At 38.5% G+C, this 25,760-nt stretch overlaps 1 protein-coding gene across 3 annotated transcripts in view; it reads left to right on the forward strand.

Annotated features, from left to right (window-relative positions):
• The window catches only part of GABRB3 (gamma-aminobutyric acid type A receptor subunit beta3), a 196,492-nt gene that overhangs the window by 162,871 nt on the left and 7,861 nt on the right, over positions 1 to 25,760 (forward strand). For all 3 annotated transcript variants that reach the window (XM_065840414.2, XM_065840388.2, XM_065840397.2), the window contains 4 exons: positions 5,483 to 5,565; positions 6,652 to 6,789; positions 14,165 to 14,317; positions 18,707 to 18,951. In XM_065840414.2, coding sequence (XP_065696486.2) covers positions 5,483 to 5,565; positions 6,652 to 6,789; positions 14,165 to 14,317; positions 18,707 to 18,951 — 619 coding nt within the window. The remainder of the gene's footprint in view (positions 1 to 5,482; positions 5,566 to 6,651; positions 6,790 to 14,164; positions 14,318 to 18,706; positions 18,952 to 25,760) is intronic.

Raw genomic sequence — 25,760 nt, forward strand, 5'->3', positions numbered from 1 at the left:
AGAAGTGCCTTCAGTCAGGTTTTATCTCTGTCTGTAGAGTCACCATATCCAGAAAGCCCACTGGCTATAGGAAGCAGAAAGGCACTCATTAATTGTAAACCTGAAAATTTTGTCCAAAATACAGGCGGTAAGATTGAATAGGTATTCTTACATTGTCTCATGATGTGTCTGTAGTCTATAAAGAAAAGTCACAACAACCCTGGTTAAACAGAGTCAGCCATGGTTAAGACCATGACTATGAGTACCTCCAGTGATTTCTTCGAGCAGGGATCAGCATCACAATGTGTTATATTTTAACCTGGACATACAAAGTGACCTTACATTATCCTACTTTCTACCTATTTTAGGCTTGACTTGTGTTTTCTTTATTTCCTGTCATAGCTTTTATGATTAGGAATGCTGAAAAATCCTTCCCTTAATAAAAGTCTTTATACTAGCAAAAATCTTAAAGGAACACTCAGTAGTACGAAAAGGTTGCTTTCTTTGGGCAGGTTACTCCATTTGCTCCAGTTTAAACTGTACCAACAAAACAAGTCTTTGCCAGTGGAGGCTCTGTTTCCATCATTGGAACTTTATTGTATTTTTAACCATAGATAATATTGCTACACATAGGTAGTACAGGATAAAGAGTGTCTACTATAAAAATGACTGACATCTGAGAAGTGGTGCAGAAGGATTTTATGTCTAGTATAATTATTTTACCTACTTTTTAATTTTTATCAACAGTTTAACTTTTTAGCTGACTTGGGTCTTGGCCCCTCACCTCTCTAACTCTTATTGCATATTATGTGTGGGCTATAATTGGATGAATCTTTCTAGACAAAATATAAATAGTCGCAGCCTATTATGAAAGTTTAAAGAAGTTAGGATGTTCAGGAAACATTGTCTCTATAATTAACTATTTTTAGCAAAAGGAGGCTTTCATCTTGCATGCTTTTAACCCAATATGGAACACTGCAGGTTTAACATTCTTTCCACAAATAGTTGAAAATAACAAAAGTTGCAAGATATTTTTGTTTCCTTTACTCTGTCTCAAGAACCATCCCCACAGTGAAATGTAATAAAAGAGTGATGGAGATTAGGACTCTTGTGATTACAGTAGTATATAGAAGTCTTTCTTTCACACTCTGAAAACATTTGGAGTCATTCAGGTGAGGATTATCTGTCATAAAATAGAGTATTTGAATAAGATGTCCTCCTCTTCTGCAAAACGTAATTGTCCACAAGTAGATTGCATTTTGCTTGATGGTATATGCTTGACAGGGATTTCACCAGTGGCTCGTGCGTGGTAACTTTCTTTCAATTCCCCATTCCTCGGAAAGCACTCGATATCCATAGTGTGAAGCAGCTGAGTTACTTAATGAAGGTTAACCGTCTGAAATTCAGTCTTGGCAAAATACAAGGTATTGTGATCAGAAGGAAGAAAATATCTGAGCCTTAGCTCCTTTGATTTAAAGACTTGAACTTTGTGTTGCTCTCCTACTAGCTTAACTTCTTGTGTTGTGGCTTCAGAACATCCTGATGTCATTGGCCTCAAGCCACAATCTGGAAGTGATGACTCATCTCGTGGGCTGAGATGAGAACCCTGAGTTTTATGTGCTACAAAACACAGGGTCACTGAGAAAAATAGGGGAAACTTTGGAGGGTTGCAGCCGATTATAGAATATCCATGGAACAAAGCAGTTCCTCAAAAATATATATAACAAAAGTGATCCCGAGGCCACACTGGCTGTGTTCGCTTCTGGACAATGTAGAATTTATCATAGTTTTGAAAGACTTGACCTTCAGTTATCCAAGGTTTCTCTCTACTTCAGCGAAAGCAGTTTGCTACTGCAGCAAAAGTCTGTGAAGATGGGGGAATGGCATAGTATCTTTTTGAAGTTCAACCCATTTCTAGGGATTTTTTTTCTGTGACCATTATACTGACATCATTCCATCTCATTCAGAACAATATACAAGACATATGATGATACAACAGCTTTTTTTCATAATATACCAAAAAAGGAAATAATGACTTTATAGACCAGGGATCAAAAATATATTGTTTCCAACTGCTTGTGTGTTTGCCATATATAGACCTCTTATTCTCAGGCAGTACAATGCTAAATGTTATAAATAAATAGAGTGGAGGAATATATTTCTCTTATCTGAAAGAACTCACATAGTTATCACCCAAATATAAAACATGATGGATGTTTGCAAGTTGAAAAGGTTTGCTGTGATAGATCAGACAAGGCAACCACACTTCTGTTCTTTTTCGGATGACTGTATTTCTGTATCAAGATGAAAAGATAATCAAATTAGCCATCAAGACTGTGACCTGCTCTCATAGGAAGTATTTATATTGCTTAGACTGATTTATTTTGTAAGCTTTTGGGGGAAAGAAAATACCTTTCTGTTGGTTGTTTATGCAGCACCTCCCAGCACATCACAGTTGAAGTTCCTATGCAGTATATCAAATAATCAAAGGCAATCAGCCAAGTAATAACGTAGCAGAGAAGGGTAAGAGAAGTTCTATCATGATGACAGATATCTGGATTAGGGAATTCTAAACAATTAAAAGTATTTCCTTTGTGTATTGCTTTCACCCAAAATATATGTGTACCTGTGTACTGCTTTATCTTTGTCTGGCTCATAATTGTTTCTCTGTCACTGCTGAGATGATGAGTTCTTGAAACCTTGTTGTCCTGCTGTGTCACACAGCATCCCATCCCATAAAAAAATAAACCTGCTTTTCTTAGGAGCATGCACAAGCCTGAGCAATTAACATTTGCTTTTGGTGAGCATTTGAGCAAGTTAAATTTGCTTGCTTGAATATTCATTCAGGAGGGACCTCTGAGCACTCAACTTACTTTGAGTAAATGGGATAAGTCTGTTTCTATGTATATCTAGCCATATCTTCTTTGCTAGTAGATGTTTATGAAATTAAAAACATAGATTTTGCTGTAGTGTAAAAAGTTACTTGATCAAGAGTGTGCAGTTTCTCATAGAGGAACTTGTGATACAGAACCACTATGGTATGTGAACAGGCAAAAAGAAAAATTTATTCCTTAAAAAGTCATAAGGCAATTAGTAAGTTGAATGCAAGTTGATCAGATGCATGGTTTTTAATAATTCTATCACATTAAGCATTTGTAGAGTGCATGTTTTCTATATGGCTGACCATTAAAGCTGGTTATACAACATAATAGTTACGGTCCTGGTACCACACTTCCTCTTGTATCAATTTAGATTATGTGGATTCTCCTGCAGGATCTTAAATGAGCCCTGAGTTAGCTTGAGTGAATGTACTGAAATGTGGAATAGAAAACTCATAGCAGCAACGCCCAAGTGTGCCCGCTTGTTTTACTTTGAGCACAGTTACTGATTGACTCAGGAGCAAGATCATTTAATTGCAGAGTCAGTAGGGCTTTGTAACACTGATCACTGCTAAGACCTTGTCATTTAAAATGTTCGTCAATGATCACAGATTTAAGACTAAGTCTTCTCCTCTAAGACCCTAGGCTAGTCCTAGTTTTATATGCTTAGCTAGAGCTGCTAGTAGCTGTCATATTGAGGAGACATTCATCTCCATAATTAATAAGCCTATGTCTAGAACCTTGCTTAGGGGTCCAGAAGGGCTCTTGCAAATGTTGACTGCAGAGATGTCCCCCTAAACTGTAGAGCAGCTGAGCAATTGCTGTTTGTAAGCTATTCCTGCCCACCAGGACATGTATTAACAGAGGAACCAGAGCATCTCTCAGCAGGTGGCTGGAGGAAGGTTGACCTGAGTATCTTCCTGTGATACAATACTTGGTACCTGAAAGCCTGTGGGACTAAGATAAGGGTCTTCAGAGAACACCCAGAGTGAACAGCAGTTGTAGACTTGTAGATCATGCCATAGGTATGGCTGGGAAGGATGAAGGTCAGCTGTGTGCCTTTCTCACTGGCTGCTGGTAGGAACACAGGTGAGAAGATATGATGAGTAGCAGATCCTGGAGCTTTTTCCTCTCCTAGCTCATCTATTGCCTTTGTGCTCATAGAACTGTCCCTCCCTGTGGAAAGAAATGACAATATTTTCTTACAAAAGCACCTTCTCAGTCAGAGAAGGGTGGCCTCTGTTTTCCTATGAGATAGTTGTATTGGTCTTAATCCTTTCCTTTGCATATTATGTGGTTGTCCATCCGAAATAACCTATATACTAAAGAATAAGCATTCTTTCCTTTCTTTTCTGGGAGACTGGGTGGAGGATTCATGATAACAACAGAGAGGCTTTTTAGTGTGAAAGAGGGGAAGAAAGGCACCTAACAACTTTTCTCCTCTTGAAATTTGCTCCTGAATTTTAGAGTAGTTTACAGTATTAGAAGACTGTAATTTCTGAAGGTTAAGGGATTGAAGAGAAGGCTTCAAAACAGAAAACAGATGGACAAAACCTTGACATTGAGGGTTCCAGCTTTCAGAGGTACTTTTAAGGCATTTCCCCTCTTGTATTACTAGCATAAATTATCACCAGACTGTTACTTGTTTAGGAACTAACTGTGTACAAGATCTATCACTCGTTTATATCAGAAAAGGATCAGTAAAGAATTGATCTAGTCACTCCAAGGAGAGCATTCAAATGTGAAATTTACATGGAGCCATTATAAAGAAAATTATGCATAATAATGTACAGACTCTTGATGAAGGCTGTGATTCAGTAAAAGACTAAGATACATTGAAGATTAATCATGAGATATTATTATATCTGTCTAAAAGTTAGTACAAATATATAAATCTACTAGTTTAAAAATAAAGTGCTGATGCCGTGTGAAGCTGTTAATACAATTATTTTGGTTGTGCATGTGTACTGTTGACACTCCTGATATACAAGAGCTTAATGAAAAATGCAGATTCATCAATAGTGAAATGTTTTGCACATTAATCCTTAGTGTGCTAAATTGCCTGCACTGGAAATCAGGAAGCAAAAATATATTGTTATTTGTGGAGAAAATTTAAAATTCTATATGACACTTAATTACAAAATCCTCTTTACTTTTGAAAACCAGAGAAATATATTTAATTTTGAACTTAAGTATTTTGCTGAACTTCAGACATTTTTTCAACATTTCAGGTTTCTTCTAGAACTGACACAAAACCAATGTATCTGTTATTCACACAACTCTAATCATTTTGACATTTGTAGCAGACTTTTTTCGCTTCACATTTTCTTATATAAAGTCATATTTTTTAATCTCAGCAAATGTTTGTGTAATGTTTGCATATGCAGATAGGTCCATTGAAGCCCAAAGGGACTGGTTGCATATGGGTAAGTCACAATGGATTGTTCCATTGCAGACAGTGCAACCGTTGTTATATTAAGCTGCTGCTCCATGTAAAACCATGGACCAGATTCTCATTTATTGTAAGCTATGCTTTAGAGAGTCCTCACTTCACAAAATGAACAACAACAACAAAACCTGGAATACTGGCTGTGCAGTAATTCTCTGTGATATTTGTATTACAGAATCACAACCACTGCAGCTTGTATGATGGACTTAAGAAGATACCCATTAGATGAACAGAACTGCACTCTGGAAATAGAAAGCTGTATGTACATAAGAAAATGCATGTAGAACCTTGTTCAGATGCAGGGTGGTTTTCCTTTTATAAAACTGTAATGTTTACACTGATGTCTATAAACACTATGTGAATCTTGTAATTATCACCTTTTGTTTGTTTGTTTCTTTGACTTTTTTAAAAAATATAAGGGTTCATCCATTTCTACATGGATGGATATATCCTAGAAAGATGGGTTTAGGACAGAATGAAGCCACTGACTTGTCAGAGACAGTGACTGGATGCTTATCTTCAACACAAGAGAATAAATGTTCATATTTTAATCAGATTCCTTTTCAAGAGAGCAAACACTGTGATATCATTTTCTTTCAGTATGCTTTTTTTATGCATGAATGATCTTGTTACAGAACCCGCCTGGGCTTTCAGATCAGCCCCATTTATGATTTGCAGTTGTGTTCTGCGCAGGACCAGATTCTCTCTTCCACCCAGTCATGTCCTAGGATTGCAAATTCAATGTATCTTTGTACTTCAGGAGTTCCTACTCCAGTCTTGTTACTGGCCGGAGATTATGGGCCATATAGAGAAAATACTAGTAAATATTCTCTATTCAACTGTAGTCCTCCACTACAGAAGCTAATGGAAATAGTGTGACTCACATTCTTCAGTTTAAGTGGAAAAGATCTGCCCCAGTTATTTTTGCCTGTATTCATTGAATAATCCATCTTTTTCTGGTGTTTATCAGCAGAAATATATACTTGGTTTCATTGCTAAATGTGTATGATGTCTTAAATCATGCTGATCTGCAATTCTGCAGATTATTGGGTAGCATTTTCTGTCTTGTAGGGGCCATTAATCCTCATGTGAATTTTATGAGAGTGATACCAAAAAAGATCAAAAAACCCCAACAAAACAACAACAGTATTTTGCCTCAAATTCCTGCACAGATTGTAATGGCACAGCTTTTAGGGAGACCTTCCCACAGGCATGCAGAGCAGAACACCACTCCAGCTGTTCTGATTCTTTTCATTGTCTCAAATGACAAACCGTATGCACTGTGTTTGAAGGTGCATTTGAGTCTGCTGTTATTTCTGACTTGCTCTCCTGCTTTGCCTGCAGATGGCTACACAACCGATGACATAGAGTTCTACTGGAGAGGTGGAGATAACGCAGTCACTGGCGTGGAGAGGATTGAGCTTCCTCAGTTCTCCATCGTGGAATATAGACTGGTGTCAAAGAATGTTGTCTTTGCCACAGGCAAGTATTGTAATTTTCTTGTTGTGTTTAATTTCTTTGTGTACAACAGTTATTGTTTTATTAATCATAATTATATCTAGACTTAACACTGCGTTGTGTGTTTGACTAAAGAAATTACTTACTTGATGAAGCCTGGAGGCAGGAGTCCATGAAATAGCATATCTTGTTTATTTTTTCTTTTGTGTGTGTGTGTCTGTGTGAATATGTGATACTTAACCAGGTGCCTAAATATTTGTGATGTAAAAAAACATGAAGCCATTCACCTCTGAGTCATCAGCTTAAATGTAGCCTAAAGGGTTAGTGATCCTACATAAGTATGTTTTGGCATACTAGGCCAAAAAGACACTGTTTTTATCAACACTGTCCTACAACTTTTCAGTGCATATTTGTTTTGTTGTTGTATAGTGAATGTAATGCGTTTTATATCTTGATTTGCACTGATGAGTGTATAATACTGTATACATAGCCAATGCTACGACACTAAAATTAAATCCCTGGATTTCCTTCTTGTTTCCTTTAAGATGTAATAAAAGTTACTGGTAACTCACAGCATTGGAAGTCTCCAGGTGACAAAGTGCAGCATTGATTTACATGTTCAATGTTACACACCAGCATAGGAAAATGTTGTTATATGTGACAAGACCAAAGCAACACATAAAGCCATCAGCAAGTGTGGGACCACAGTTTGGGGGCTCCAGCTTTTCATGCTCTTCAGACCACAGGAATGTACTGTTCCATCTGTCCCAGCACACTAGAACAAATGAAGCATAGCTCTATTATGTTTGTAAGCATCACTTCACCCACTCTTTGGGCACAGCATCTGTTTCAAAGTACACAGAAACACGAATTGTATTTCAGAACAAAATGTAAATATTGCTGGGACTGAAATTAATACAAGGGAGTTTGCCAACTTCTGCTGTTCTTGTTTATCATCATGAATGGAAGGTTTTTTCTACAGAGAAACAGATACTCTAATCCTATATCCCTCCATTCTCTGGCTTGTGTCCCCTTTGGCAGCCAGAGCTTGCCTGCCCCTCCACAGGACTGGGTATGCTTTTGTAGAACGGCTCTTTGAGTCAACAGTGAGAGTACAGAGAACTCATTTGTGAAGTTTTCATGACAGTCCAAAGCCACCTTTTAGTTCATGATAAAATATTTCAGTAAGGGTGTGATTTAGTAATTTAGAGATGAGAGAGATTTGTTAAATTCAGGAAAAAAAAGAGAAAACCAAAAAGCTGTGAGCCAAATATGAGAGAAAATACAAACAAGGAGTAGACACTTATATGACTGACCACATTTTCAGTTCTTTCAAAAAATCTTGTAGAAGGAGTAAAAAAGTCTCATACTCCAGGTTTAAGACAGCTTAACATTAGGGAGCAGGATGAGACAGTCACAGAGAACAGATTACTCCATGATTCTTGTACTGTTTTCTGAAGCATATAATTTTTGTCACTGATGAAGACACCGTGCTGAATTTACTATTATTTGGCACAGGACATTATAAAAATGCTTTATTAATTATGTAATTATGCGAGAAGTGTTTCCATGCAGGGGAAACATCACATTTGTTTCTCGAAAACACATATTTCATTGTAAATCTGAAGCATGCTACTGAATCTGGTGGATAAAGTCAGCACACTCTTTTCAAATTTCTTCTGAAGACACTACTTTTTTATGGACCTAGTAATTAGGGCCAGTTTCTACATTTTTGTGGAAAATAAGTCAGGCATGCTTTTTTTTTTTTTTGGTTTTGGCTTTGAGGTTATTGAAGTCTCAAGGGAAGATATTAGTTCTTTGAGCACAGTATCTCAGCATTTCAGATGTCTCAGTACTTGTGTGCTTTGATTGTATAAAACTAAAAGACTTGAGATCCGTGCCATATACAGCTTTTGGAGTAGTTAGTTATCCTATCCTCCATGAGAAACAGTGCTGTATAATCTTGTCTAACTTCTGCAAATGAAAAAAATCTGTTCCCATAGTTACTACTGAGACGCAACAGTAAGCATGAGAAAAAACCCAGAGATAATGACATAAAGCTGTGCAGGGCTGCAACAACACTGGAGGAACTACATGCATGTTGAAGCATAGCATTGGAGTTAAAAATGATCTTACCAAGTTAGCAAATGGGTCTGAAAAAAATATAAAAGTCAGTATGGACAACTGCAAAACACAGCATTCGCACAACTAATTATTCCTATCCAGATTCAGGAAAGGGAATATCAGGTTAGGCTAGAATTCTGTGTGCAGAAATCTAGGGGTTACTATTGATCTCAGACTGAACATGAGCCAATAACACCTTTTTTTTGAAAAAAAAAAAAACAAACAAACAGCACACCACATCGTACAAGGAATCTGACTTGCATTACTAAGGCCTGAGGTATTTGTGGTCATGGCCAGCACTGTTCAGGACAGTTGTGGAGCAATAGAAGAGGGTCCAGGGAAAATTAGTAAGTAAGAAGTCCAGAAAGTGCAATACATGAGATTGCCGGAGAGCCAGATATGATTGTGTAGTTTAAAAAAAGAGAAAACCTGGTGGGAATTGAGGTCTTGAGATATCTAGAAGGCATCTGCCAAGACACAGAGAATAGCTTGTTCTCTTTATCCTTGATGGAAAGAAGCAGAAGGAGCATTTAAATTGCTGTGAAGAAAAAAAAAATTTGTTTAACTGTCCTTCTAATATCACCTGAAGGCCATAAGACCTCTCAAATGGCACTGGATGCCTATGTGTCAGTAACTGAATTAAGCTCATAGTCAAATGACATCAAATCAGTGCTGTCAATGCAGCCTAAAGAGCTATTATGCTCTTGAACACCTCTGTTCTGTCAAGCCAATAGCTCTTAGGACACGATTCAGTTACCTAAACATAGGTGCCTCTTTAGATGGTGTAGAGCATCCTGCTTGGCAGTCAGGCTGCTGTTCCAGAGTCTTAGTCTTATGTCCTATGTGCCAATCTAGTGCCTCAGTAATAATTACTTGACTAGTATTAAGTTCTACCCTTCAGTAGCCTAACGCATCTCAAATGGCATTAGGCACCTCTGTATAGGCAATTAAATCATACCCTTAGAATTCGTTGACCTAAAGTCTAGATCTCCATAGTTTACACTGAGAGCTTACACACCAACCATGTGTAAATATCTGCATGCAAACACCTGAAATGTATGTTGGATCTGCCTCCTAAATGTCCAGAAATGCTAAGAAACTGAACAGGGATGCAGATATGTAAAACACCACCTAAAAGCTTCAAAGATATGCATAGCAGTCAGAGCCAGATTAACAACCTGTTGGTCAGAGAAGAGTAGTCTTAAAAGATTTGGAAATTACTTATTTGCTGTATCCTGAAAGATCAATCCGTAAAGTACATTTCCAATTAGCCACAGAACCTTCCCAGAAGAACACATTAAAATAAGAATTCTGTAACTGACCAACTCTGTTATCTTGCTTCATACTTGGATAAAACAGCAAGAGACTAATTTAGCCTTGGAGCTAGATATTTCAGCTTGCTAGCTTTTAATGCAATTGAAAGAGAAACAAGTAATTACTTTTTACCAAGTGCCCAAACATATGAAGGAGGAATATTTTGAGCTTGGTTATTGATTAAGTATCTGTTTTCGTGCCTGCATTCTCAGTACTGTTATTAGATTCAAATACTTCAAGCCAAATTCTTTTATTCCTGTACTATTTAAATTAGCTCATAGACATCAACATGTTATATGAGATGGGAGGAAGAGTAACAAATCTGGTCCCTGAACAGCAACACTGTTCTTTAGGCAAAAAACAAATCTTGATGGAATGTTAACAACTAGAGTTTCCTGGTAATTAATCTCTAAATGTGCTGAGCCTTAATTGACAAATTGTTATCCAAGCATAATCAGGCAAGTAACAGTGTAATTGTTAAGCTCAACAAGAAATCAATTTTTATTAAATACATTGCACAAGATGGTTCCTTCTTAGATAAATAAAGATCTGGACTTACAACCTTTGTTCCATGCAGGTTAGGACCCATCCTTACAACTATGTTTTAGCCATCTGGACAAATAGGGGGAAATAAGCAAGGGAAATAAGGAGCGTTCCTTCTTTTAACTTCTTTTTTCCCCCACAAGTTCCTGTGGTCTGTTTGCTGGAGGTGAGATACTATAGCAGAGATGGCAGGCTGAAGGCAAGAAAAACAGATCATCTGTGAACACATAAAAGCAATACAGGTGAAAGTAATATCAACTTTAGTCATCTCAGAGAGACCTACCTAAAGGAAAACTCTGGCCGCATAGTACAGAACAATAGGGATGCTAGTTCATGTTTCAATTTCAACCTGAACTATACAAAGACCAAATTATTCTGAAATTTGCCAAGATTCAGACCTCCCAATAAAATTTGAGCTTGGAAAATCACCACAAAACAGGATGACATCCTATTTACTTCTATAAAACTGAGCAATGTGTCAGTTCCAGTTAGTAGCTGTGATGCCAGCAAGACTTTTAGTTATATTTCCCAGGAACCACAGACCCTCAAAACCTACTCTGAGACTTGCAGGGCTGGGATTCACCTTGCTCTGATTTAAGGTGAGTATAATCTCAGTGTCTACATATGCTCTAGGGAACTTAGTTGATGACAACCTAGTCAATACAGTCAGTGGAGTCTGGAGACAAATTCAGCCCACCAACAGGAGTCTGTTTTTGGACGAGGTGGATAATTCTCTAGGTTTTGTTTACAAGATTGACCAGATGAACCAACTGTCCTGTAAATGTATTCGGAGCTTAGACAGTCATCTGGTGTATGCCAGTTCAAGTGAGCCGCCTAATCAACTGCTATTTGAGGTGGCATAGGGCAGCCTTCTTAGTCTCCAGCTGCTGGTCAAAGAGATGTAGGGGCTATGTCGTGCCCACATGTAGAGGCTATGTCATATCTGCCAGCTACATGCTGGTGTCTAAATGTTACAGTTCATCTCAAAAGGAAGAGTGCACCTTCAGATTTGCAATTGTATCTCTGTATTACAGTCCAGCTCCAGTTCTAGAGCAGGAGGTCAGCCAGCACTGACACCCCTGGCCCTAGGTATGGTTCTTAGGGTTCTGTCTTCTAGATTCTACATGAAGGACGTGGTGCTTAAAACAACTTTGTGTTGGTGTCTCTGACCTTGAGACAGTCTATCTGGAGAGTCCATCTTTAAGGCCAGGTCTCACTAGTTTCAGTACTCATTTTGTCTCATTAAAGGGAGATGGTGGTAGGCAATGAATGATGGTCACAGGTGAAACATGCAAAATTAGTTTGCTCTGTCATACTGTTTCTCAGTTCAGGATTTCATGACTAAACATTACTGACATACGTGACACATTACTTCTCTCCACTGTTGACACGCTTCTCTTCCATCCACACCGTTTTCTCTGCTTTATCGATAGTAAAGTGCTCTCTACTGTCTCTGAGGTTCCCCAGTGCGTCCAGGGACCTTGACAGCAGAGCAGCCTAAGAAGCAGCTTTCAGTGATTCAGTTCCACTGAAACTTCTTGAATTAATTCTGCAGACTATTTATTAAAGAATCAGTATTTTGTGGGAGATTTTCCAGTCATCTCCTCTGTCAGTGATATTCCACAGACACCCAGACCTGGACAGGACTTTTGGAAAGGAACAGATTTGCAGAGAAACCTTTACGTAGGTGGTATGTTATATGAAATAATTTTCCTTAACAGAGCTTTATAAAGATTTCTGTCTGATGCACTACTCTTACTGCAGAAAGGTGATCAGGGCCACTACATTTTTAATGTACTTCATGATGGCAGAGTATGTTCCTGTTTTATTTACATAGTTTGCATATACAAGACTATAGAAATGGTTTCATAAGAAGCTCAATAAAAAAATGAAGCTTTATTAGCAAAAAAAGCATGCATGGTTTCAAAGAGAGAATTTTTCTTTTGGAATTAAACATTGGTCACAGGAAAATGAAGATTTAAACCAAACTAAAGTCTAAATTATTCTTTGCTGAAATTATATTGATTGCTTTAGACTGCAGAAAACCTTGTTCTGATTTTCATTATTAAGCAAGTTGTTCTGACTCTACCAATATTCTTCTGTTGGAGAAACTAGAAGGCTTTTCATCCTGGAAAAAAAATGTTACTGACTGAAGTAATCACAGCAACTCAATACATCTACCAGATATTTCTTTCCAGTGGTAGTTCCTCTGACATTGTTTGATAAAACAGTTAAGGATCCTTGCATAAAGTTTGATGCTCCCTGGATGCTTCTGCTGCCTGGAAACAGTGCAGCATTTTTTCATATGCAAACAAATGAACATAATTTAAAGGGAAGTTTGTAATTTTTTAAGTGTTTCTAGATGTGATCTTTTGTATCTTGCACATATTTGCATTGGAATGGATGGGATGTAATCTAATATATAGTTGGGCCCTCAGAATGGTCAGTAATGTTTTTGAGGATGTTGACTATAACTAGAGCTTTTAGACGAGCTATTAGAAGTATTATAACTAAGACTAGTAGTGCAAACACTGAAATCATGGAGCTAGTGTTGTGTGAATTCCTTTCTTTGTCTTGTACAGCTGTACTCAGATTTGATCCTCTGCATTTGGTGAAAGAAGTTACAATTTTTTTTAACTGAGATTTCCAAATATATAAAATATTTTCAGCAAGAGTAACACTAATTTTGAAATATGTCAGTTTGATGTTAAATAAGAAAATGTTTTGTTTGAAACATTGACATTGAAGTTTTTATTTTTTTCATTATTTATTTACTCCAATTGTAATAATTCATTATTACTCTATATACTGTGTGTATATGTACACAGATATAGAAAATTTTATTTTATTGATTAAAATATTTTTGGAAGAAAAATCCTATCCAGGTCTAATCAATGTTAAAGACCTTTGGATCTGGTCTGAAGGCTTTTCCTCACTCAGATTCATTACAATTTTTTTTTGGCACCACAGGTAGCATGTTTCTTATAGTTCAGCTGCAATGAAGAAGTGCCATCTCACGAACAACTCCTCCATGTAAATACAGAAATATGCATGTTGCCAATCATTTCAATATAAATACTATACATAAAACTGTGTATTTGGATAAGCATTTTGCTTGGAGACCTAATCATCTGTTTTTATAAACTATCTGGTGCTCACCCATCTGTTCAATAATCTAGAATAACTTACTCTCTCTTTTCTTCCCAAATACAAATTGCTTGGATATCACTATATTCACTGCAAGGTTTCTTTTAATACCAACCAGTAACACAGTGAAGGTGTTTCACCTACTGTTCTGCAGATGTCATACTACCCAATAAAGTGTGGATGCTTTAGTTTCTACAGGAACTGAAAACAAGTATCCACAAGTGTCTTTTCCTCAGTATGAATAACGGTGTTTTCCTCTCCCTTTTCTCAGGTGCCTATCCAAGACTCTCACTGAGCTTCAGGTTGAAAAGAAATATTGGATACTTTATTCTTCAAACCTACATGCCCTCCATACTGATTACCATTTTATCATGGGTGTCATTCTGGATCAATTACGATGCATCAGCAGCAAGAGTTGCCCTTGGTATGTGCTAAGAATGAGTGGGACATTAAAATGTCAGACTGAATGTTGCCTTCAGAGATTGTTAAGGACTGCAAAGTGATGTCAGTGTTTTGATATTCCAAAATAATTTACGTCAAAATCATGTCATTCAGTATTGCCTCAAAAGTGATGACTTTTCCCCTGCGTGCAAGAATGTAGCTACCACTAAATCTATGGCATTAGCTGCTCATATGGGTCCCAGCCTTGTTCTCATCACAGTTAATGTTGTTGTCAGTAGCTTCGGTGAGGGGACGAGCTCCAGAATCATACTCCAAGGGCTTGAGCGTGGGCTTTTAGTCCAGCTTAGTGTGGGAAGACAAGTATGGCTCCAAGGCTCCACCTGAGGTCCTGGGTGCTTTAGCTGACAATGGCAGGAACAGACCTCGAGAACCATGTGCTAGTTAAGAGGGCAGGGGCATCTCAGTTATGGACCATGACATCCCATCTCACCCTCAGAATGCACAGTATGTCTAGTGCATTTTTATGATGAAGTGTTGTTTACCTCATGACAGAAAAACATGGATTTAGCACAGGTTGGTGATCCCAGACATTTTCAGACCAAAGAATCCTTTAGATAAGGGAAGATGGCTCCAAAATATCTTACAGGAAATATTTCATCAGTTATAAAGCATACTCAGGGATAGCTATAGAAAAGGAAGATTAAATGGATCCATAAATCCTTATGACTATTGCTACCTCTCATCTGAAATCCTGTCTTCAGCCCTGTGCTTCCCAATAGCTTCCTACCCAAAACCTGTCACTAAACCTATGCTGTGTAACTTCCTGCTATACTCTCTGCTCTTCTTAAAACAGGAACATATTCCATGGTTCCCTTATTTTTCTGATATCTAGCACAGTGAACTAGAACTCCAACCCATGTCCATATGATTCCCCACCTTCCACATATCAAAGCAACTTGGGCAGCTACACCTATACCTTTGTGCAATATAATACTACGTCCTAGTATCTGAACTTAGATAACTGGAGATATTGTAGATTAACTGCATTTGCTGTATAATAGTTCTATAGATTTTGTGGATTAGCTGTTGCACATGAGCATGACACAATCTGGCATTACCACTCAGCAGCTACCTAAGCAGTAGCTTCACGGGAAGTGGGACATAGAGTCCAAACAGCTCTATTTTGTTCATAAATGAACTACTGGATACCAAAAATCCATCCTGGAGACATTATGACTGAGTGAGGGGAATATTTCAAACACATCAGTCAGCATCTAGATTTTACATGCTGGCCAGGATTGCAGAGAACAGATGCTTAGAAGTTACCAAACTGAGTGACATTCCATGCCCTTCTGTAGCAGGTTCGCATGTCACTGCCTCATGTGGCCTATTTCTGTGTAAAAGTTCATCAAGTACCGTCCTGTGATAACACAAATATTAGAACGTAAGTCAGAGTACGTTCAAAGCAAGCTCAGGACCCCAAATGCTCTATTTTGCATTGCTAGAAAGTCCTTTTGAGAGAATGAAAATCCAACTAGTAGGTTCTTCTGAGAAAACAATTAGTGCTTTGGTGGTTATGTCTGTGATGTTTGTATAACAAACTTCAGTACCGTGGGTCTAATGCTACATTCCTTTGTATAGCCCCTTTATGACTCTGAAGCTGATATGAAATGGTGTCAAAGTTTAAAGGCAATAATAGCACCTTTGGAAATACGTAACTGGCTCTGAAAAGGGAAGTACAGAGGAGGGTAAAGGCTGCTGGCCTCACTGTTTCTTAGAGAAAGGACTCCTGCGCAATTCTTAGGGACACGGAGCTATTACTCAACCCCTGCAGGAGGCCTGTGTTCTCCACAAGAGCCTGATTCTAGTTCATTCCCTTCCTTGTTTTGTTCCTGTCCGTGGTCCTTTACTTCACATGTCATGTGTGCTCCAGCCTGCACTGAACCCAGTAGTTGCCTCGACAGAGAAACTCAGGCATGGAGCAAAGGGCAGCTCATTCCAGAGACTGTGTGCTTTGGACACTGCAGATAAAGGCTGATGCAGGGCTGATTTCAAGAGAGATTTTCAAAACCATCAATTCTGCTCAAAACTGAGTTTTCGCTAGTTCACCCTAGAAGTTCCGAAACACAGTCCTTAGAGTGAGGAGAAAAATAATCTCTAGAGTTCTCACTCTTGGTAAGGGTTGTAATCACAAGATTAACCTATGTTTCTATGATCAGTGAGTGTCATCTGCTTCTCATCCAGCTATACTTTAAAATAAATTATCGATCTTCAGAAGGGAATTTGCCTGCAGAGTGTCAGGACCTCCTAGGGGATCTATTTCCTTTTGGTTGGTGATAACCACCTTTCTATTCAGTGTGCTTAATCTTCTGGATCACCAAGAGAGCCACCAAACTCTGCTTGTGTGGTGTTTCAGGACTTACCTCTGGAATCTAGATAGCAGCCTCGGAACAAGCACCAAAAATGTAGGCATTATACATCCCACTGGACAGGCTTTTAAGTCTGTTGTTGACCTAGACTGTGGTAAGCATCTATGGGATGCTAGTGAGATACCTCTGATGTCTTAAAAGGAATTTATGGGATTTCTGATACGAGAATCAGTTTGGTCTTAGGCAGTTTTTGAATCCCTTATGGGAAGCGGCCACAGGTAATCCTGCAAAGAAAGAAACTAATTCAGGCTCGTGAAATCCCTTGGGCTGCAAATGTATGATAGTGTTTGCTGCAGTCCTCCATCCTCCTCACCCCTATTCCTTGTGCTCACATGGAGATTTTCTAGAGACTTTGTCAAAGTTTCTTTAGGTAAAAATGATGTGTCAGTTACACTCATTTTATTGCAGAGCTGGGTGAGTTAGTCAATACAATTTTTAAATAAGCCTGTGCTGTTGCGTGTCTCTGCTGTATTTCAAACCGTGAAACATCTGACATCAACACACACTTGTTTCACTTGTTTAGAAGAAAGGCACTGAAAACCACATGATGCTGACTTACTAAATATACAAAATATCTATTACAGAACCTCATAGGCTACTACTACAGTTCCCTGGAGTGACACTGTTTACACTGACAGCTTGATTTTGAGTGATATTGTCTTTATGCCTGTCTCTTCAGGTAAAAGAAGCTGTGCTTCGTAATATGGCAGCAATATTCTTTTTGTTCTTTTTGTTCTGCCTGCATTTTAGTGACTGCTTACAACCTGATGGTATAATTATGGAATCAGAGAAAAGAGTAGCGGAGTGGACCTATTAGAATGGCTTGCCTCTCTTACCAATGTAGACTTATTCCACAAATCAGTGTTTTCAGCCGCCTGTGACTTGCAGTTCCCATTAAATTTCCAGCAGAGATACAGACCCTGCAGTTTATTGTGAATTCAAACAGACCAACAGTAAATTTGCTTTTCGTACCAGCTTTTCAAAGTGGTGCTCTGTGATGTATTTTCAGGTGCTATGTCCATTCTTTGGTAAATAAATGAGGGTTTGTCATACCTTATAGATTTTCTAGGCAGTTTATTAGTGTCCAGTAGATCACTATAAAAATACGACTTTCCCTCCTTCACTTTTTCTTTCCAGAAATGCACCTGTCTAGCTCTCACTGCTCATCTCACTTCTTGCTGTGCAAAAATTAGACTACTGCTCTAAACTAGTCATCTCAAATCCCTCTTCTATATTGTCCTTTCCTGAAACAGGTGACTGAAATAGATGGGATACACTGTTCTAGAAATGTGCATGTCTCTCTTCATCTACTGCAGAGGGCCCCTAGAGGACTAACTTCAACCAACTGCTTAACTCTTAGAAATTTAGAACTACACGGGAAGAATCACTATCCATTTGAACACTCTGCCTTAATAAAGAATCATGGAAAAGTTTTGGTTGGAGGAGACCTTGAAGGTCATGAAGTCCAGCCATTGACCTAACACTGCCAAGTCTACCACTAAACCATGTCCCTAAGGACCTCATCTATGTGCACATGGTTTTATCTATCCAGACCTCTAACTAGTTTTATAACTTTTAAAAAACTTCTCTCCATTTTGTCTAGCAGCACCATGCTGGAAGAGCACACCTCTCAATGCTTGGCAGACTATTTGCCTTCCTGTCACAGATCAGTTTGGTCTTCATGGAGGAGATCCTCAGTACATCTGCACTGGCTTTCGTGAAGTGACGTTAACTCATGGCAGTGGTGCCAGGCCCTATTGTTAGCTGTTTCTCCTGACTGTAAGAACGAAATACTGTTACAGAATAATGATGCATCAAGCTTTAATTTTGCTTTCATTTACAGTGATGTCACCTGAGAGACATCTTCAACAAATTTTTAAGCTTCTTCACATTGACAAGGCAAATTTGCCAAAAATGAAAACAAAATTGAAGCATCATCTGCTTGGAGTTGTAAGATATGTCCTTTCTTTTTCTTTGTGTAGGAATTACAACTGTGCTGACTATGACAACAATCAACACTCATCTGCGAGAGACTTTGCCTAAAATTCCATATGTTAAAGCCATTGACATGTATCTTATGGGCTGCTTTGTATTTGTCTTCTTGGCCTTACTTGAATACGCCTTTGTCAACTACATTTTCTTCGGAAAAGGCCCTCAAAGACAGAAGAAACTTGCAGAAAAAACAGCAAAGGCAAACAACGATCGCTTGAAGTTTGAAGGCAACCGGGTAGGATTCTTTAATCTATATATAATCTCTCTTTTCTTTTGTTACAAAAACTAACTGTATGAATTTTTTTTTTAAAGTGTAAAAACATCACCAACCACATCTCTCTTTTGTGGACAAACTGGCATTTTTATGCTCAAGAACCTAGATAGAAGAAAATATTTAGCCATACAAAAATTGAAGTTAGTATCATCTGTATGACAAGTAACTGTAAGAAGAAGATAACAATAGGAGCTTGAAAATAAAAGCCCAGATCTACAAAGTAATGTATTTGTCTAAATCAAATATAATTTAATTGTGATTTTCTTCAAGTACCTACGTAAAGGAATCCAGGATCAGAGCATTCTTTTTCTCACTTCGAGCAGATGCCTTTAGAATGGAAGAGAACAGATAAGGGATTAGTTCTGCCAAGCTAATTAATTGGCCAGCATAGCTGAACCACTGTGTGTGGCATCACCATGTGCTACTTAAGATCGGCAGAAAATTGTGATTCCTAGAGAAACTTTCACACTGATATCTGAAACACAGTATTGGCATGGCCTGTGCTGATTACACAGTAGCCTATTTCCTTGCTTGGAGTATTACTTCATCCAATGAATACTCTTTTTTCCCTTTGCAAGAGAAATTCAATGTATTCAACATTATGTGATGTTAGCAAGCCATGTCAGTTTGAATAGAACATCTTTTTTGGCTGAAATGCTCCCAGTGAGGCTTTTTCATTCAGTTTTGTTAAGTAAGGCTTTTTTTTTCTATCAGCTATAAATTAGAAAACCACTACCAGTTAATTAAATACCGGGATCATAAAAGCAATTTCAAGCTGTATTTTTTGATCCTAATGATTTTGTCTGCTATGGTAAATGTAATATAGAACTATACCTTATTATTGACATTCATATCTGTGAAATAATTTTTGAACAAATAAACTCATTTTTGTCCACTACATTATGAAACCAAATTCTCATCACAGTTGGCAGCACTGCTTAGGGCTAAGCTAAAAACAAGAATGAATTCCCTTTCCTGGAAAAACAAATAATTATAAAAAAAGCAGGTGGGAATAGAAGAGTATTACAACTGAAAGTGATGCTGGTTTTAACTGCAAGCAGGTAATGCAGATGTATGCACGAAGGTTCAGTTCTCCCAATGGAAACCTTCTGGTGAATCTCATCCATTTAAATGATTTACATCATTCAGTACAAGACTTGTTAATGAGCTCAATAGCACCACATGCCTGACTGTTCTTCTATCTTGAGATCAATTGGTCTGTATTGTCAAAAGAAGCCTAAATACCTTAACTAATGAAAATGAGTGGTTTTCACACTCAGATCATGCTATTTTTATGTTCCAGACCTGATCATACCATATATCAACCTTTTTTTTGAATCATTTTTGATTTATAACTTATTCTTTTCTTTTTAGACCATCCTAAACATATATCATGGACTGTTCTGACTTGTATACGCTGATTTAATATCAAGCATGCATGAATGACATTAGGGCACAAATTCAGCACACCAGAGCTGATAGAAGAGGGTGTTACTTTGTCCCATGGAGTCCCATCTGTGGAAGGAAACTCTATATGCTTTGTAGAAATGCATATGCTCATACTGACTGAATATTTGCTGTTTGAATGTCACAGGATAAATAATGAGTTGTGGTACCATTCTGTGTAGAAAATGTTTTGTCTCCAGGCCTCAGCTGGTGAAGTCAAAACAACTTTGTTGCAGTCACTGGATTCAGTGCCTTTGGAGAAGCAGTGCCAGCATACAATGGGAAAAGACAGGGGTGTTAGGTAGAGCTGATCAGAAATCATTCTTTGAAACAAAACATAGACAGACAATGCAGATTCAGTGGATGCTGGATGTCAAATCTGAAGTTCTCCTTTGAGAAGCACTGGCAAATGGAAAGCAGAGGGAGTTTCTTGGAGGATGTAAGAGGTCTCATTACTTCCAGGATGAGCAGCTGAGGGAAAATCTATCTAGCAAATCTACTTTGGACAAAGTTTACCAGGGCTTCCAGACGCCACAGCCCTGAAGCATGAAAATGGTTTCCGTGGTTCTGGGTCATACCCACTGTGTGCCATGCTGCACAGACACCCATGGATGTAGCAGGACAGGTGGTAATATCAGAGTTTTTAACATATTTGCCATGGAAAACAGTACCTGAAAGCTCTGCAGCCTTGGCTCTGACCTCTTCAGAGGCAGTAAAGAGGCATTCAATTGTAACTTCTCCTTTGGTGGTTCTTGAAGATCATTGAATTTGATGGAAATAATGCCTGCTTGGCATTTGCTTGCTTCTTGCTTTGAAGCTGGGACTCAGGGCTGAATGTTCTGGGAGAGGCTCACAAACTGGAGGGCATACTGCACAATAAGGGAGGCTCAGAGCCATGGATGGAGACTCCTTTGTGCAAGTTCAGTGAAATTATTGTTTTTCTCATTTTTGTGAGTCTTCAAGCTTCCGTGGAGTATATTTACATTCAGAAAGAGAAGGTTTATAATCCTGGTAAAAATTTCAAATCTCGTATGATTTGAGGCTGAGTAGCATTTTTAAAGAAAGAGAGAGTGCCTAAAAACAGGCAGCTGCCTTTGCAGCTATCGCTGCTATTCGTTGACTGTCAAAATGTACGCTGGACTGGAAAGAAGATTGAAAAGGGTTCAAATATACAACTGGGAAAAGGCTTTATTTTTAGTTTGTCTCTAAGACTACCATTTTGGATTGGTTTGTGTTGCTGTTTTGTTTTAGCAGTTGAATTTGCTTATATATGAACCATGTGCATGAGCTCCCTCTCATTGATTTAGAGTAGTAGCCCAGGGGCACCAGAAAAAAAAAAATAAAAGGAAAAAAAAATATATATATATATATATAAATTAGTCCATTTATTGTCCATATCAGATGCTGTAACTTGTGGATGTAGTAACAGAACAACACTGAGTTGTGTCAGGTCCAGCCCGAGTTGGTGCTCAGCCAGGAGGGGCTGCGGTGCTGTGGAAGTCGCTTGTTTGTGTTGGGAGGCAGGGCAGAGGCAGCACAACATGTTGCCTGGCATTCAGACCCTGAGTTCTAGCATTGCTCTTGTGGTACCCAAGACTGGGAGTGCTGCTGAGGCAGTGTCTGTCCTCAGGCAAAGGGAACAAGAGGGAGATAAAGGAAAATACCATGTTATTTCCACACCGGAGCATTTTAGCCAATGGAAACCGATAGAACCATCATGGACACTGGTGTTGTACTTAATGTTTTACACATCAAATAATTGAGGTCTGGTGTGCAAGCTAGCAGGCTTGGTTATAAACATTCCTCTTATAGGAGCAAGAGGGTTTTTCATGCTTTCCTAGTCTTATTTGATTGTAGAGCACGAGAGATTTAATAACAAAAATGTTCTAGGGCACAAGATCTGCAGATGTGGGTATGTTTGTGTTTTATTTGATAATTGCTTTGCAAAGCAGTCACTGTCCTTGCTCAGTAACTCTGCTTCCTAACGGATTTGCATTTGCATTGTCCCGTGTCGGAGGTTACGGGTTTGAAAAGCCAAAACTGGCACAGCCGTCTCCATATCAATGCTGCTGCTGTGGACGTGTCTCTCCACAACGCCAAGCTTTTAAGTACTTCTCTCTGAGCTCTTTCTGACATGCTGCCATCAAAACTTGCTGTCTTGGGGGGGCTTCACCAGCTGCTGCTGCCGAGCTGCCTGTTGGCTTCACTGCTCCCATTACGGCTTTTTGTCCAGTTCTGCCCATGTGATAAAGCCATCGAGCCCCGTAGCTCCAGGCGTTAGGGAAAGAAGAGCCCTTGTAGCATGCAAATAGCACAGCCAGTGTCCTCACATTGCACAAATGATGAGGAAAAGCAGTGGGGAGAGGAAAACTGCCCTGTATTCTCCCGTGTAGCACTGCTGAAGGTGGCACAATGACTGAGGCGCATCTGACAGATCTGAATCTCTGGGAATGCTTTCAGAAGATTCAGAGCTGGCGACAAGATGAAACCTGAGCAAGCCTTTACAAATGACTCATTTGTGGATGAGCCGCTGACTACAAAGAAAATTTCACGCATGGCCTTCCCTTCATTTGACTGCTTTTGCATCATATTTTATTTCAGAAAATGCACTATAAAAAGTATTCCTTGCTGAACTTTTCCAGCCTTTTCTCAGAAAACCACAGTTACTGGAGATGAATATAGGATGCTCTTTTATTTTTTTTTTCATGTAAACCAATTTTCTTACACATACCAGTTTTGGATTGAAAACTCTCTCTTGAAAACCTTGATACACTGTTTCATATATAAGGACAAGCTGTAGTACAAAGGAAGAATTGAATCTTGATTTTTCATAAAATATTTATTGTGCCTGTGGTATTAAAGTCCTCCATTTGTGGAAAAACTGTCAGACAAGAATAGGTAGCCTGTAAAAATGTTTTCCCTTGAAAACCGATCAACCATTGCTATGGATCAATTCTATTTCTCCTGTTTGCATTGGCAGATTCAGGCTTCATTTGTTGCTCTCCATGCACTTTCAGTTTGGCAACATAAATTCTTTTAAATAAGGCTCAGATACAGCCTAATTTACAACTAAATCAGCAGGAGAGAGCTTTAAGGCAATCCTGTTCTCACTTGTTGTTCACTCTTGTGATAGAGGCTACTGGCATAATCAGCTGGTGAGCATGTGTTTCAGACATTGCTCGTTCTGGGCCAATCCACAGAGGTTATGATTTGTTACAGTCCCCTGCTAAAAATATTGCTTCTTAGTTCAAGCTGTGGCAATTTACGTTTTCAGTTTGGTGGGTCCAAAAGTTCAGCCCCAGGGTATCAATCAGGAGGGTAACTGTCACACAAACTTATTCAAGCTTCAAACCCCCGTGGCTGTCAGACATGTGGGAAGAGTTTCCTTTAAACAAAAACAATGGATAACCCTTTATAAAAAGGCCCTTCTCATCAGGCAGTTCCTTCATGTTTGTTTATTTTTTTAGCTCTGGAGATTCCTGGCTCAAACCCCTGCTGCCAGCCGTGGCAGAGGCTCAGGCCGCTTACATCTACGTAGCACTTTTAAAGAATTGTTAATTGTAGCAACCCTTCTCACAAGTGGGATTTTATTCTGAGAATGAATATCTTGGCTGATGTGGCAGAATTATCACTCAGTTTAAACTGGGAAATATGAGAATAGCAAAGCTGCCAGTATTCTCCTGTGCATATTCATCTTTCCTGGATATTTTTTTCAGTGCTGTTTTGAACACTGGGATATTTCTGAAACATGAGTGTGATGAGTAGGTGCCAAATTTTGAAAAATATCTGTCATGGGTGACAAGCACAGTTTGTGTGGGAAGAACTCTAGTCCTGTAGTGCTTATGATGGGGACATACATTGTGCATTGGGAGCCTCATGCTTGTACTGATTTTGTTCTACAGCCCCTTTGCACAAGTATGAATGATGCAAATCCAGAGGCAATAAGGATTGCACATGCAATCCATCGTACAGCCCAGAGATTGTAAGAATCCACAGACAGTGTACAATACAGGGAAAGGGAGGACCATACGTTTATTTCCTTTTCTTTGTCCATTCAAATATACCAAGATTAATTGTCAAACTCTGCTCTTACTTGGTAGACAGGGATACTAAGATGCAGCTTCCTAGGTTTTATTTTTCTTCATACTTTCTGTTTTTTTCAAGATCTTTCCATCTTCCCAGTTCCATTGGCTACCCTGGCCTCATCTACTAGGCTCATGTAACATCATTGTCTCATTTTTTTGTGCTTATTAATAAATATATTATGCTGATAGTGAGAGAGGTATCAACTTTTAGGCTCCAGGAGAACACTCAACACTGTCATTTTTGTAATGCTTGCCATTTGAAATTAATTTTAAAATATCCAAGCTATAATGTGATCAGTGGATTTTGCTTTAAGCACAGATAACACTTAGGGCCTGATCATGTACTGTTCTACATGTTGTGAAGCCATTTATACATTAAGAAGATGAAAACTGCTACCAGGTAGTTTATTACTTGCGAAACCATAGACACTTGTACCAGGGCAGATCAGGTGAGAATCAGATAGCTGGAGTCTAGGTTGCAGATTCCACCAAAAATAATTTCCATTTTCTAATAACTTTAAAGGGAGATCTATTTTGTGGGATAATGTACTTGAATAGTAATTTTGTTGTAAAATAACACAAGACTGACTGCAGAGACAGCTTTTCATGCTGTTGGTTAAGCCTGCTATTTGCATTTATATTGCTTCATATGATGGAAAGTGTTTACATGGTATTTAAAAATTTGGGATTGATGAACTCCAAAGCAAATCTATGGGATTTTAGCAAAATGGTGCCTCTTTTTGTGTAGTTGAGTGCAAGCCTTATGACGAAAAAGAGATATCATTGTGAAGTACTCCTTAAAATTTATGGAATATTAAACAGAGAACTAAATGAACCTGAAATAAGTCAGACACTACCTAATAGTAAATCAAGCCTTATGGTAGTTTCCCAACTGTAGTAAAATATTTTCAAATTGGCATTAAAGCTGAAGTTTTTCAAGAATCTTGATTGGACAAAGGTATTAAATAGCAGCTCTTGTCTTTAATGTCTTTACGATACCTAACATCTAAATGAGCCAGTATCTTGTTTGGCATTAAGTAGATTCAGGACTTTCCAGGTATAAAAGGGCATTGAAGCTTCATAGCTACAACATACAATCAAAGTTGAGCCCATTGGTGATGTGATGTTCCTCCAAGATCAAGGACCAGAGGTTCTTTGTGAGCCTTATCTTAATTCTCCCCTTCTTAGCTTCAGTTAGGTAAGTTATGGTCATTTTTGTGTGATGACAACAGGCTGCTA

This window comes from Patagioenas fasciata, chromosome 1, assembly GCF_037038585.1.
Source record: "Patagioenas fasciata isolate bPatFas1 chromosome 1, bPatFas1.hap1, whole genome shotgun sequence".
NCBI lineage: Eukaryota > Metazoa > Chordata > Aves > Columbiformes > Columbidae > Patagioenas > Patagioenas fasciata.